The sequence below is a fragment of the Rattus rattus genome, chromosome X (genome assembly GCF_011064425.1).
Source record: "Rattus rattus isolate New Zealand chromosome X, Rrattus_CSIRO_v1, whole genome shotgun sequence".
Classification (NCBI taxonomy): Eukaryota; Metazoa; Chordata; class Mammalia; order Rodentia; family Muridae; genus Rattus; species Rattus rattus.
In genome coordinates, this window is record NC_046172.1 from 77,610,224 (window position 1) to 77,626,244 (window position 16,021).

Genomic DNA, 16,021 nt, shown 5'->3' on the forward strand with positions numbered 1-16,021 from the left:
CCTTACACTGGAACATCGCCAAGGCATCAGGGACTACACTCTTAGAGTAAACTGTCTCTCCTCTCAACAGTTAACAACTATCCCTGTCTAAGGGACAGATGAGTGTTCAACAATCTAACTTCATTGTAGAATTTGGTCTCATCCAGGTCTTGTGCAGTCTGTATCAAATGATGTTAAGTTTATATGTGTAGTTGCCCTACTATTCTCAGTAGACATTGTGTTCTTCAGGTTCTTACAGTGTTTCAGTCTTTTCGTGCTCTCTTACCCAATTATCTCTGAATCTTATGGGGAAAATTTTATATATATATATATATATATATATATATATATATTTAGGACTCAGTATTCTAAAGTCTCTTATTATTTGCACAGTTGCTAATCTTAATGCTGATCTTTATCTACAGAAAACAGAAGTCTGTCAGGTGAAGATTGAAAGATCTTCCCTTAAGTTGTAATTAAGTCTTCAAATGTCTGTGAGAATTTGCAAACTTTCAATTTTATTTAAAAAGAATGACAATATATCTGGTGTTGGGGAGATTGCTCAGTGACTAGAGTATAACATGAGTATGAAGACTGGAGTTTAGATAGCCAGCCCGCAAATGAAACTGAGTCAACCTAACTTTCAGTACCACAAAGAAACTGTTAGTGAAGTAAGAGCTTTAAGCATGAAATAAACTAATTCAAAACTATACCCTCGACAAGTAGAGTTTATCCAGAATATATAAGGAACTCCAAAATAATTAATAACTTAAATAAAAACTCAATGTAAAAAGTAGCCAGTAGTCTTAAAGGGCATTCAGAAAACACATTTCATGTGTTTAGCATCACTGAATATTAGGAATGTCAAATCCTCAATGAAATACCATATATCACTTCATCCAAGTAAGAATAACTATTATGAAACATACCAAATGCAGTAAACATTGGAGGAAGGTTGGGGAAAAAACTTGTATGTTGTTAAAAGGATTGTTATTCATTACAATATTTACAGAAAACAGTTTAGTGAGACACTCAAAAACTTAAAAACTAAGATTGCTATATGAGTCAGAATTTTCCTTACTTTCATATAAATGAAAGGAAAATAAAATAAAATCAGTATATAGAAGAGAAATCTTTACTTTTATGTGTATAATGGCACTCTTCCCAATGGATAAACATGACAACAAACTATGAATCCACCAACACAATGAATGCCTAAAGGAGATACTTTAAGTATACAAAATAAAGTATCATTCAGTCAGATAAATTGTGAAAGTTCACCATTTCCAGCAAATGAAAGGAACTTAGAAATCGATCTTATTTGTAAACGTGATCTAAATAAGTTAGTGTGATTAAAACTGATGAGGGTTGGTTACCAGGAGTTATGAAGAATAATAGGGAGGAGGCACCTTGAAAAATATTTGATCAATGGATATTAAGGGGTAGCAGAAATATTTTGGAGGTCTGTTGCACGGTGGATTAGCTATAGATTACAATCATGCATAGTATTTCTCAAAATGGCAGAAAATTTGTAATGTTGGGATATACAATATATAGGCATGCCAAAACATTACATTATACCCCAATGATATGCCAGATTTATGTTTTCATTTATCTGGTAAGGTATTTCAGTTTTCAAATCTAAGACTTATTTAACCAATATTGTATGACACATGATGTATGATGTATAGCATATAACATATAAAAATATAAATATTTATATATAACATAACATGAAATATGATATATGATGCATGATATCTGATATAAAATATCATAATACTATACTTTGATTATTATGGACAAAAAAGAAACTGAATATTGTGACAAACATGTAAGTTCAGCAGTGAGGAGGATTTTTGAGGGGTTTGAGTTCTGTGAGGTACATTGTGTACTCTGTATAACACAAACAAATAAAAAGGAACACCAGCAAAAGAAAGTAAGACATAAATTGGTGATATAACTAAATTTTGTGGTATGATGTTCTCTTTAGAACTTTCAGTTTTGGCTCATTATAAAGTAGTTGAGCAATATATTGGGATATCTATGGAATTACCCTATGAGGAGGCATGGCGCTTTTTATCTGTCTGTAATTTATTTTCTTCCCTTTTTTAGCTAGTGAACTTTGATGAGAATCACTGAACCTCAGTATCCATTTAGAATATTTGATAATGAATATTTTTTATAAACAACAATGTAAGACAACTGTTATAGTTTGATATGATAGTTACAGAATAAATTCTGGCCTCTCTATAAATAATCACTATCTATTTGTTTACTAATTGTTACCACCCACTGTGGAAGAAGGCTTTTATATGACACAAAATGTAAAACTCCAGAAAATATGAAGTAACTGGCCTTCTTTACTGTTTATGTTAATATTCTGAAGAATGAGAAGGAATTTTAAAAGCATCCCAGTTTAGAAAATATGTAAGTCTTTAACTTGTTTGTTTTTTTTTTAATTTTGAAGTTTAATACTTGGTCTTTCTGTGCTTTGATTAGAAGCATGAAGACAAGTTTTGTCTAGGCTACAGGTATTATAAACAGTGAAAATGCATAGAGACATTATATAGTTCAGGTTCTACCATGCATCTTCCAGACTGTAAAGGACATTAAAATCTGACTGGAATAGTTTATAAGTAAAAATTCAATTAGAACTATAATAAACAGTTCAACATGTACTTTTTGTGACAATGTTGACTAGAAAACACTTAACCCATTCACATTATTATCAGAAAATTATCTACTTTGTTGCTACTACTTATCTTTTGTTTTTTTTCATTTAAGAACAGCTAGCTCAACCATAGTGCAAAAGTGCAAAACAGAAAGAAAATGTACATGGTCAGGAGAGTTAAATATGTTATTCATAATGAAATATGATTAATATTGTCTCAGGGTGAATTAACAATTTAGAAATTGTAATTTTAAGCTAATTAATCTGTTTTAAAAATATTTTTGTCAGACACTTCACAGCTCCCAGGGACTAAACCACCAACCAAAGAATATGCATGTGATGGTCCATGGCCCCGGCTACATATGTACCAGAGTTTGCCCTTCATCTGGCATCAGCCGTAAGTGAGACATTTGGTCCTGTGGAGGCTTGATGCACCAGAAAAGGAGATGCTAGAGGGGTGAGGCAGAAGAGGGTGGGTGGGTGGGTGGGAGAGCACCCTCATAAGGGACAGGATGGGGGGGTTATGAAGAGAAGACTGGTAAGGCGGATAAACAAATAAAATTATTAATAAATAAAAAAATATTTGAGTCACTGGGATAACAATGTGACTCAGGATCCTCTATCGAAGCTATGAGCAAACACAAATATATTTTTATTTCTCTTGGATATGAGACCAGAACCCCAGGCTTATTATTTGATACTTGCATGCATTTAAAGCATGTTATGTGGGAACCAAAGTATAAATAAACTAAGGCAAACATATTTATCCTGCAATGCAAAAGCAAAACTATAACCTCAGTGCCTCATTTTGTTGATGTTATTCTTCGATGCTTAGTATGTGTTCAGTGTTCAGAAATGGCATAGAAAATAATAAACACATAAATACTGTTAGGAGATGGGGAACATGGTTGAAAAAGAGCAGGCCGTATTAAGGCACTTTTTTGTTACAGTATATTTCTCACAAACTGGTGTAATTTTTCGTAGCCTCTTTTCAAGCACGTATCCAGAGTACTTCCTTTGAGAAGCAAAGGAGACCCTTGCCTGCTGTCATTCACCACATCCTTTGGGAAATCTCTGGGGAGACAGCACTGGCTTTCAGAAAACAACTTGATTTCTTGTTAAAAAATCTTTTAACATCTGGCTCAAAAATGTTTGTATGACAATAAGCATGCCCCAGTCTCCTGCTCAGTAAGCCTGAAAATTCAATAAGTGTTTGGAATGCTAAAACTAAGCTACCTCATGGTGAGCAGCTGTCAAACAATTTGCTGAATATTCCTGCTGACCTGGCCACAGTGATCTGATGGAATTCTGCCAGCTCCAGGACATAAAGAGAAGGAAATGCCATTGAGCACCATGCAGATGTTTCTGCTCACAATTACACAGCAGCCTGCACACTTAGAGTAACCTACTATGAAACAAATGGAGACAATCAAACCCCAGAAATCCTTGGGCTTTTTGGATGGATACAGTAGCAAAGGACCTAACAATACCATTAAATATATTAATAGTTTTGCTTTCCAGTAGGGGTCATTCACATCAGCAGTTAATATGCTACTTTATCTACCTACTTTATCACATATAGAACTGCATGTGAGACATGTTCATTTTAAGTATTCTTCAGAAATTTTTCCTAATTAGTCATTGTGTAGGCTAACACAAGATATTAAATTACAGTTCGAAGTGGCTTTCCTTGAACCCCAGTATTCAATGTCCATATCAGTACTATGTGATTTTGCCAGCATTACTAGCTGGGTGCTTTGATATATTTTCAAGTATTCATTACAATAGAGAAGTCATAGAAAACATAGTAATATTCGAGAGACTTATTCCACTTGAAATATTGACATTTTGTAATTAACATGCATGCTCTTTATTCTAAGAAAGAATAAGAAACATTGGGCTAGTTCTCCATAGTTCTCTCTCCAAAATTGTGTGTATCAAACCATATGTTTAGCAAAATTGAGAATGTGAATGACTGATCCTACTTCAAGTAGAATCCCTGAAGTACGATTTTTCCTACCCTCACTTTCCTGATTTTGTGATTATTTATCCCGATTTTTCTTTTGTCTATTAAATGTTTTCTCTATCCAGACAGAGTGGAGGAGAGATTTGAGTTAAATATTATCACGATACATTTTCTCATGTGACTCATTCTCATTCTATTTTGTGTGCATCTTTTCCAATTCTGTAGATTCTGGCCCATCACTGTGAAACTTACCTGAAAGCATTCTTCCAAATTTGAACAACTATCCTTGCTTTAGGCATGTGGAAATTACAGACTCTAGACTTGGCTAACAAGGTCCCAATTGCTCCTTTCCACAGCCGCATTACCGCCCCAGTCAGGGGCAAACATTAATAATGTTTCCAGTGAGCTTTGTAGGAAATACTATATATCTACACTAATTTCCTTAAATATAGACAACAAACTTTTAAGGATTTGGTTTAAAAGAATAAGCTAGAACATTTAAAATTTGGAATCTTTATTAGATCTCTAATCTCATAAGGCATATTAGTGCTAAACAAAATGTAAGTGGGTAGGAAATTTTATATAAGAAGAAAAAGAGTAACTTTCAACTCTTTCCCCAATCCTTTTTTCTCGTTTCTTTTACAAGCTCTCTAGTTTAAGTATGGAGGAGGGTATATTGCTCCAGTGTTGTAATGAAAAAAATAAGGCAGCAGGGGAGGACCAAATCCCAGCGGAGAAGCAAAAGCAGTAGGCATCACAGGAAATAGATTGAACGCTGGAGCTTGAGGAGGCAAAAAACAATGAGCAGTAGAACAAGGTAAGCCTGTAATATTGGTTGACAAAGGGAGAGGAGGTCTCTGCTGCCAGTTATCCATAGGGTGCCTTGGGCTTCCCAGTGGGAAAGAAACGTGAGCCAGGTTGCCCTTGTATGCCATTCTAGCATTTCCTGGGGTCACCTCCATCATTATCCCTGATCTAAGTGTGGGGATATATGGAGGGCCTCGTGACTGTGAACCCCTTGGTGGAAAGAACCCGTTGGCTCTAGGCACAGGAATATATGGCTTTGAGTTATTGCCACTTCTCTCAAGAACCCCGCTACCAACTCTGCCTCCAATCATCAGTGCCATAGGGCTTGCAGAGACTTCCTGGGACATATTAATAGAATCATGTCCCTTCTGGCTCTGGCTCTCCTGGCCCTCTGAGCTGTTTATTTCTGCTGTTGCTAGGGACTCTTCCTCAATAGCAGGTGCTAGTGTAAAAGGGTGTCTCAGAGCTCTTGGATTTTCAGGAATGCGGGCTCCTGTTCTTGGCACAGTGAAGGAAGGTCTCAAGGAGACAGGGAGGTGGGGGTGACATCTGCATCATCCTCATCATCCTTCAACATGCAACTCAGACACCGAAGTTGCACATTGTGGTGTGTCTCCCTGCTTCCATTTTTGTCCACAGGTACCATTATGGATGAACGGCTATGCCCTCCAAGTCTAGCAATAAAAGAAATGAAAATTTAAATAAAATAGAAATACATTACCCAGCAAATATTGCAAGCATGTGATTGAATTCTGGGAATATAGGAAATAAAGGAGTACAGTTTTTTTTTTTCCTCCATGTAGTCAAGTAAATTCTTTCCTAGCTTACTGATACCCCCCCCCCCAACACACACACACACACACACACACACACACACACACACACACACACACACTCCTCACTCAGAAGACACTGTTAGTATATGATATCCCATAATGGCTGCCCCCTGTATCTGTTTAACTCCTTATCAATGAAAGACAGTAAAAAAAAAAAATATGTCTATATGCCCTGGTTGGCTTCCCAGTTGACAGAAATTAACAGTGCCTTCAAGTCTTTTAAGATCTATAATCCACTAAGCTCAGAATTCTGATTCTGGCAGGAATGTTGTGAGAAGTCTCTGGGGAGTAGGCACAGGGACAGGCCATTGCATTCTTTCACAGAAGTCAAAGGAAGGTTAGTCATTGTTTTTAAACCTTCTACTTTTTTCTTTATGATTCATCACATATTCAAAATGAAACTTAAAACTTCGTTCTTTTCTTTTAACCTACATCAAGATCTATTAGTGAAATAATTTCACCATGATTCAGCCCTAATGTTTAGGGCTTTGTAATTATTATTTCAAACCTACATTTACAATCATTAATGGTTTTTATGTTTACGATCAGTAATCTTATCTACAATTACGTCCTTTTAACTTTTGCCTTCTGACCCTCTCGTCCCTGCTCTAGTAATGCATTAATAACACCCAAATGATCTTTAAGTTTCAAATTTAAACTGATTTAAACTCAGTTTTATACTTACCCATTTTCAGTACAAGCCATGTAGAAATACGATCAAGATTACTTTCATGAAGTGGAAAAACAAACCAGCTGAACACCAGCACCAGCCGAGTAGTCTGGAGAAGGGATCCTTGCTTCTGCCTCAGAGAGGTTTGGCAAATGCAATGAAGGCAGGAACCAACTGCTTTATTCTACACTCAGATTTCTGTGAATGAAGTCATCAGTTGCTAGGCAAAGGAGCGAGGAAAGTAGACAACGGGGAAGAGGGGAGGGATAAATCTTTTGAAGCTAAATGTGGAACTGCTTTTGGCCCAGTAAAAGTTGGACACGGAAAGACATTTCCTAAATCAACTGTGCTACAGACCAGTTGAAATGAGAAAATATTTCAAACAGGGTTTAAAAGTCATGGAGGCACGATTTCTTTCTCTCTTTTAAAGTTCTTACTATTCTTTTTTCATTCTTTGACTTGGCTTGTTTTTGTTTGGTGAAGCACTATCTTTTGTCCAAAATTATTTCTGAACATTCTTTATAAAAAAAGATTTATCAAATATCCAACTCAATGTGTAAACACATATTTTATTTATTAACTTTTATTTACTTTGTATAATAATGTCCGATGCTTATTATTAAATATGAGCACCCTGCTTGGAGAGTCATATTACTACAAGAAATAGTGATTAGTGAGCTAAACTGTTAACTTTTGACAAGGAAAGAAAAAAAAGCATTTTCGTAATGATTTCAAAAGATTTTCATAATCTCCCATGATAATTCTTGTGAATTTTGCTTTTGTATATTATAGTACTTTGCTTCATACTGGATTATAGTTTTTATGTGTCTATGTGTGAATACATGACTGTGCTTCTCCTATAATGGAAATAGAGAGATGTTTTAGTGTGGAAGAAAGATAAATGCAATAATATGTATCACAGTTTTATAAATAGTTGACCACATTTTGCCTTGAAAATCTTACAGGTGGCAATTTTGATTCTTCCAGCAGAAATATCACCTGCATCTCCCACTTTTCCTAAGCATCCCTTTCTGTGGATTAATTCTGAAAACGCAGAGGCTATAAGATTGCAATGATTGCTAATGCCACAAATTTAGACTAGTTCTTTCTTCCATTGTACCTAAAATTCATGCCGTAAAACTAGATCTTGAAATTTGTCTGTTCTTTATCACAAAATCAGTATGTATATCCTGCTATATTTTGAGTAATATATACCTCATTTTTTCCTTTATAATAAAAGGCATTCAAAGGTTATGCGTTTTGATATTTGTGTGTATGAGAGAGAAAAGAGGGCAGATAAAATAAGTGTACAATGCTAGTCCAAAGGGATGGCCACTGCTGGAAGCAACATAACTCATTATGGAAAGGAGCTTTTGGGTCTTGCAGGCCACATCTTCCTACCAGGCTACCTTGTCTCTTTCTGTGTATATTATTGAGTGCTTTTATATCTTTGAAAAATGAAAGTGACATATTTCCAACACATTTCTCAGGGGAATCTGTTCACTTGCTTAGCATGGTTTAATATTAAGAAATCTTTTGGTTCCCAGTTTCACTTTATGCAAACTTCATTTTACTATTTTTCCTCATGTAAAAGAAAACTTACTATTTGCATTATGATAGAATTTTAAACTTCATTTAGTATTTATCCTGCAGAGGAAATTACAACCCTTAATGCTTACTAATTCTTGATAATTCCTCTTTACATATCCACTTTATGTATGACAGATTTCATGGTTTCATCTGAATAATGATAGTAAAGACTTTGGAAACTATTTAGTGCTTGTTCAATAAGATATTATCTTAACCGGGCTTCATGAAAGAAAAGCATAACGAACAAAGACCAAATAAGTGAGAAGATTGACAAAGCTTGTGACACCTCAAAATTGTAAACGTCCATTATGTAATAACTGATATTATACCTTAGAAGGTGTTTGCATGTGTACTGACAGTGTTTAATGATTGCAGGTATTTATTAATGTGTAATGTGTGGATAATAAAATAACACATAATGCATAGTACTCCAAGGCATTTAAATTTTTTCAAGGGAGACAAAACTGTACCTATAAAATAAATAATATCTTATGAATTAATCTGAGTGGAATAAAATCTGTTAACATTAATTATATGATTAAAGCAAAATAGGAACCTATTCTTCAGATCTATTAATTTTTTCAGATCTATGAATTAATCTGAGTGGAATAAAAATCTGATAACAGTAATTACTTGATTTAAAGCAAAATAGGAACCTATTCAGATCTGGTCTAAAATAGGTCCCACACAGTATATGTGAAATTAGAGGCTTTGGTCTGATTAAAAGGCTAGATATATTTATATGATTACATATATGATTAAATGGGTAAAATACAACTTATGAACAAAACAAATGAAACAATTAGGATAATATTGAATTCTTTAGTTCAGACTTTTAGTATGAACTAAAGCTTGTATTTGATACAAAAGAAATAGAAAGGTCTACTTGGACCATCTAGAAATAGATGTTAAAAACACATTTAGAAAAATCTTATAGGTTATAGTGTATTTAATGGCAGTGAACTCTAAAATTGAATTTAATTAAAAGACAAGTTAAATTAAGTTGATTAAAATCAAATTAATAAATTTTTATAAAGCTTAGAATCATCTCCAACATATCTTTAGGAAAATAAAAACAAAAGCAAAACTGTCAAGATGCCTAAACGATCCAGGTTTTTTTGAATAGGAAGTAGTAATATTGATGCTTTTTCTATTATTTATTGGATGACTGCTCAGAGAAGGTGCAAATGAATAATAAAAAATGATAATTTGATTAAGTCTAAGATTGTTGAGAAATCAGCTAGGCGCTGAAGGACTTTCATTACTCATGACTTCCCCATGTCACAGTTTCCATACCACTCTTATCCCTCAAATTTCTGTTGAGATGCTATAGAGTGCTAACTGAGGACAGTATAAGTATATGTTGGTTTTTACACTGTAATTATGCCATCATTAAATTTTTACTTTTCTACCAATCTCTAATCGTGTGTGTGTGTGTGTGTGTGTGTGTGTGTGTGTGTGTGTGTGTGTGTTGTTAAAAAAACTTTGCAGTTATATAAGACCTGGCAAAGTATTATTTAAAAGATTCTTTTTCTCTTCTACTTCAGAAATATTTCAGGAGCTGGAGACACAAGGGTCAATCTCTCTGTTGCAGTACAGCTAATAAGAAGGTGACGAGAAGATTGGCATGTTGATCTCCTGGGAGGCAGTTGTCAAAAAATCCTATCCTTTAGCTCATCTTCAAATGTGCCCATTCCTGTAGAATGTTTTCTAAGTTTAGGATGTCTAAAAAGTACTCCCAGAAACTAGACTAGTTATTTTAGGAGCATAAGACTATTTAATTCAGTACATTGTCATAGGAGTCATGAAAGCATGGCATTAACCCAGAATAGGCTATACAGTGTTTCTTGTCTGTATAGAAGCGTTCTGCTGTTTATCCACGGATCATAATTCTGTCCCCTCTGCTCCCAGCTGCTGGGTTACTCTGGGTGATGAGAGATGGGATTGAACAGGTGAGAGTGAAGCTCTCACCAACACAATAGCACAAGCAATTTTCAATGCATTCCTCACTCTGGATCGGTTTAGTGCTTTCCTTCTACTCTCCCTCCCTCTCTGTGTATAGAATAAAGAAGCAAAAAAAGATAAATAAGTTTTTGAGACAGGGTTTATTCATTATGTATTTTTTCTGACTGTCCAAGAACTTTCTATATAAACCAGGCTGACGTTGAACACAGAAATCCACCTGCCTCTGCTTCCTGAGTGCTAGGATTAGAAACAGACACGACCATGCTTTGCCAGAGAAACTTATTTTAAAACACTTATAGTTCACAATAATCTATGTAGGCTTAGCTATATAGAGAGAATTTGCTGGTTCATCTGCCTAACATTTATATTAAAATTTTAAGGCATTTATTACCAATATATCCATTTTATAGATATAAAAACATAAAATAAGGATATTCTGATATCACAAATAATAAATGGCAAACAACATTCAATCACTCTATTGAACATCAAAGGAGACTCTTCATCCATTTCGCCATGTGATTCTGATAAATCATATGGATGCGTGTTTTAGCATATGTAATGTATAATCTTATAGCTATTCATCCTAAAGTAGTTCTTCAAGGAAAACATAATCCAAGCTGAAATACTTACACTTCCAATTTCTGTCCCTATAAAGCTGTAAAAACTCACTGAAGCATTGTACATTCGGTGATATTCCAACTAAATGGTAAGAACTGCAGACCCTGTCAGGAGAAAACTGGATTGGAGACAAATAGAAGAATTTAGGCCTAGCATAACATTGAACAAATAGCCTTGGGAAATAAACAGCAATATCATACCAGTATTACCTACATTAAGATGAAATTAAACCGAGAATAAGAGAAAATTCTAAGAACAGAAACACAGGTTGCAGGTTGACACAGAAAGATAAAATTTGAGTCCAGCAGGGACTACACAGCAACTGTTTTAAAAACAAACAAATACATTAATTTTGTTCTTTTTATTGTTTCAGAGTTTAACATATGTATAAATATGTCTTGATCAAATTCATTCATTTCCTCTTCTCCAATTTCTCATAAAAAATATTTTGAAGAACCTGTGGGTCACAATGCCCTGAAGGTCAAACAACATTTTCACAGGGGTTGCCCAAGACCATTTGCATATCAGTTATGTACATGACAATTCATAACAGTTGCAACATTGCCATTGTAAAGTAGCAATGAAAGTTGTTAGAGTTGGGGTCACCATAAAACGGTGAACTTTATTAATGGTTATAAAGTTCCAACTTCCAACTCTCATTAGGAAGATTGAGAACCACTTTCTGAACAGTTTGGTGTTTAAAATCACTGACTACTCTTAAAGTACCAGAGTAAGATTTCAAGAAATCACATCACTGCTTTCAACTATGTGTAATTCAGCTTCTTGGTATCTAATACCCTCTTCTAGGTGACATGGGAACCTGGGTATGCAGATAGTACACTACGATACATGTAAAGCAATACACTACACATGAATAAAAATACATAAATCTAAAGTTATCAAATATTGTCCTAGTAGCTAACTCTTGAACTGTAGATTTAAGGAAGCATACTGTAACAACTAAGCTTATCCTCATGGTTGAATTATCCAGATGTAAAGATTATACTAAAAGGGAAAAAAAGTTGTATGTGTATGAATGTGCATATTGGGTTGAATTAGATGACTTTTCCTATCTGTTGATGTGTTAATGGTAAATCTGAAGAATATACTTGTAAATTAGGCAAATTTCAAAATAAAAATAATATGTTTTATATCCATATGTATAGAACTTAAACTTCAGATAAACAGAGTAAATGAAATGAAGGAAGGTAATTTTAAAAATACATTTTATGAAATTCTCAAGGAGTGAATAAAACAGTGTTAAAGAAAAAATAGTAAAAATAAAAACTCATTCTCCAATTAGAAGTTAAAAGTGTTATAGTTTAAAGAAACCACTCATAGCATCATGGTATTGGTATCATATAGATAGGCTTAGATAAAAATATAGAGAGGTCAGTGCTATATTAGGATTAATTGTTAAGGAAAAACATCTGAAGGCATACTTAAATCCACGAAAATCTTAATTGAAAATAAAAAAGTCTTTTAGACTAATTTCTTCTTGCTCACACTGACATCAAAATTCATATAAATATATTTTAACAGTTCACTAAACATTAATCACTTGGATGAATTTGTCTAGATATTTGATGCCTCTAGACTTAAAAGAGCTCAGATCTAGATTCCAATCTGAGTTTTACCAATTACTATTCATGAAAATTGTGACATACTTATAAATTTCTGTGATTCATATTTGTCTTACCTATAAAGAAATATTATGAAGACAATGATATTAAGTGATAAGTTATATGTTAAAGGGTACCGTTTATACTAAATACTTGAGTATAATTTTCCTTATACATGTAAGTATGTGTTTCTTTTCATAAAGGTACAAATGATAATACTCAGAAATCTGTTTCAGTGTTGAGAGAATGAAGCATTAGATTGAAATTTCTTTGAAAATTGTAAATTCCCTCACATGTTAGGCTAATATCCCTATGTGTAATAATTCTTAGACAAGAAGAGTTTTTCACATTTTGAGTATTACCATGAGTATTGCCAGAGACTTCATCCACAGGTAATGTCATTTTTCATTTCCTTAATCATTAATATGAGATGAATTGACAGCAATAAAAATGTGATGTAACCTGTGTTCAACTTTATGATTACTGCTGTATACATTTCATCAACTGTTGTATTTAATAGAGTCACCCTATTTAAATACATACATTGCATTTTTATGTGATTAGTTATTTAATAGGTCTCAGAACCTTTTGTTTCACAATAGTTATCATGAGAGTTTCTAAGGTAATTAGAAAACCTTGGAGGGTGGGGAACGGAGGTTACTTGGATTTCAGATCATGAAGACTGATTTTTTTTTTCAGTGATTTGGTACTTTTTCTCAGTGAAAGGGAAACTGTTCCACCCTTGCCATCCCAAACCCTACTCGAGTAGACAAATAGCTGGCTGGTGGAGGAGGCTTGACACTTTTACACACTGACTGTGCTTCAGTGTGGAGAAAATTTGCTGATGAAACACAAAATTGAAACACTAACAAATCTTAATTCTTTTCTGAACTATTGTGTCTGCCCATGTTACTAACATAAATATTTATTTAAAAGACTCGGATAAATACAAGACTCCACAGTTATCTATTTATAAAGTCATTCCTTTATGTTTTAATTAATGCAGGTCTTCCAACTACGGCTTTTAAGTGTAACAAATTGACATGTATTTTTATTTAAGGGGAGAATTCATTATCAAAATACTATTGTGGAGAGCCAGGAAACTGAAAAGAGCAACAAAGAAGAGCAATGCATAATAGTAGGATTCAAGTCTGGTTACAAAGTCTCAACAGCTGTATAATAATTTAGGAACCAATGTTACAAACACTTTTGAGGGCACTAGGCCATCTGACATAATGTTCAATCAGAAAAATTGAGGTGAGGGACAGTGTGCTGATTATGAATGATCTTTATTATATTCAAGCTTTCAGAATTTTTCCTGGTGGCAAATTAACTGTGTCACTCTAGCAAATTTCCAGGGTCTACCTGTGAGACAATGACTCAATTGGTAGATACGTTCTGGGTCCTGTTAAATACCCATTGTCTCTGGCCACAAAAGAAGACGCACAAATGGTCTTGGATTTCATATGGAGTTTCTTCATCAAAAACACTACTATAAACAGAAAATCAACTAAAATGCATTTCATACATCTAAACAGTATAGAAACACATTATACAGAAAAAGTACAATATTTCTAAACTCTAAATGTCACGGAAATGATTTTGTCTCAGGTCAAAGGGAGAGTACTTCCTCAGAGTGATTGTTGATCTTGCTGTGAACTGAAGTGGTTGTGACTGATCCAAAGTGATAGCTTTAGTATCTGTGGGTCTAGGCTGTGATTGGTCTAAACACAAGGTTCAATATCCATTGTTTTTATTAATGGGAAAGGCTACAAGTGGTTCGAAAACCCATAAAAACCTATAAACCCAAAAACCCATAAAAACAAGCTATACTGACTCGGTGAGGTAGCACAGAGAAATAACTATCAGCTCTTCCTCCCTGACCCCAACCTTTCAGCATTTAAGCCAAACAAAGACTTCTTTCAGATCACTTTTCATTTTTAAATACTGTATTATATATTTATTTAAATTGTATTTATATGTTGTGGGAGTTATGGGTTTGTGCACATGAATGTAGTTCAGTATCTTAAGATACTGGGGGGAAAGTTAGATCCCCTTAAATTGGAGTTACGGGCAGCCACATGATACGAATGCTGGAATCCAAAACTCTGGTCTTCTGCAAGAATAGTATCAGATCTTAACTGCTGAACCATCTCTTTTAACCTGTCAAGTCGTCCTGCATACTTTCAGTAAAGTGAGCTGAGCCAGTAACAAAGAACAAGCATAGTTAAACATGAAGCTGAAAAAGTCAAGTGTCAATAGCCAGGGAATATTGCAGAGTGATGCAGTCAAGGCATCCATCTTTCTGACAGTTGTAAATGAAGCAGCTAAATGAAACCAGAACAGGGCAAGAAAATAGAACCAGCAAAAGACATCAAAGAAAGCCCAGATTGGAGCCTAAGAGCAACAAAAGTTGTAGGAACCAAAAAAAATAAAAGTTCAAAAGACCCAAGATTGCCACAGCAGCGAATTCCAAAGAGCTCAATTGGTTGGGAACAAGAATCCTACATCCCATCTAAAAAAAACGATAACACTAAGGTACTATAAATTCCTATGTCCATACTGGTTGAGCTAAGTAATTGAGGAATCGCCAAACATAGGATGGCCTGTGCTACAAGTACACTAAAACCAAAGCCTGAGCTGCCAGAGAACAAAAGCACAGACACCAAACCCCCACTATTGCTGATGCCAAGATAGGCTTGCACACAGGAGCCTGGGATGGATGTTCTGTGAGAGGCTCTACCAGCACCCGGCTGAGACAGATACAGATACTTACAGCCAGCTGAGTGAGCCCGGGGACCCCAATGGAACAGTTAGGGGAAGGACTGAATGAGTTGAGTGGAATTGCAGCCCCATAGGAAGAACAACACTGTCAACTATCCAGAACCTCAGCTTCCAGAGACTAAGTCACTAACCAAAGAGCATACATGCGCTGCTCAGCGCCCTCTGAAACATACGTAGCAGAGGACTGTTTGGTTTGGTCTCAGTGGGAGGAGATGCACTTAGTCCTGTGGAGGCTTGATGCCCCAGAGAAAGAAAGATGAGATGGGAGTGGGTGTCATCTTGCAGGGGGTAGCATTGTGGGGTCATGGGTGGGAAACCTGGAAAGGAGACAATATTTGAAATATAAATAAATAAAATAATGAATAGAAAAGAAAGGGGAAAGGCTGACTAATACGTGAGGCATAAAGCACTGTGGAGCAGTGCTTCTGGCTGCTCCCACCTGCCTATTGCCTATATTTGCCACGATTACCCACTAAGAGAAATGACATTCCCTTAGTACAAACCTTG

At 34.9% G+C, this 16,021-nt stretch overlaps 1 protein-coding gene across 1 annotated transcript; it reads right to left on the reverse strand.

Annotated features, from left to right (window-relative positions):
- Positions 1 to 5,116: 5,116 nt before the first annotated feature.
- On the reverse strand, positions 5,117 to 7,086 carry LOC116888569 (proline-rich protein 32-like). Its single transcript, XM_032889873.1, is given in 3 exon segments — positions 5,117 to 5,970; positions 5,973 to 6,100; positions 6,948 to 7,086. Coding segments are annotated over 3 exon segments (849 nt in total). The 5' UTR covers positions 6,968 to 7,086; the 3' UTR covers positions 5,117 to 5,269.
- Between the last annotated feature and the right edge of the window lie 8,935 nt (positions 7,087 to 16,021).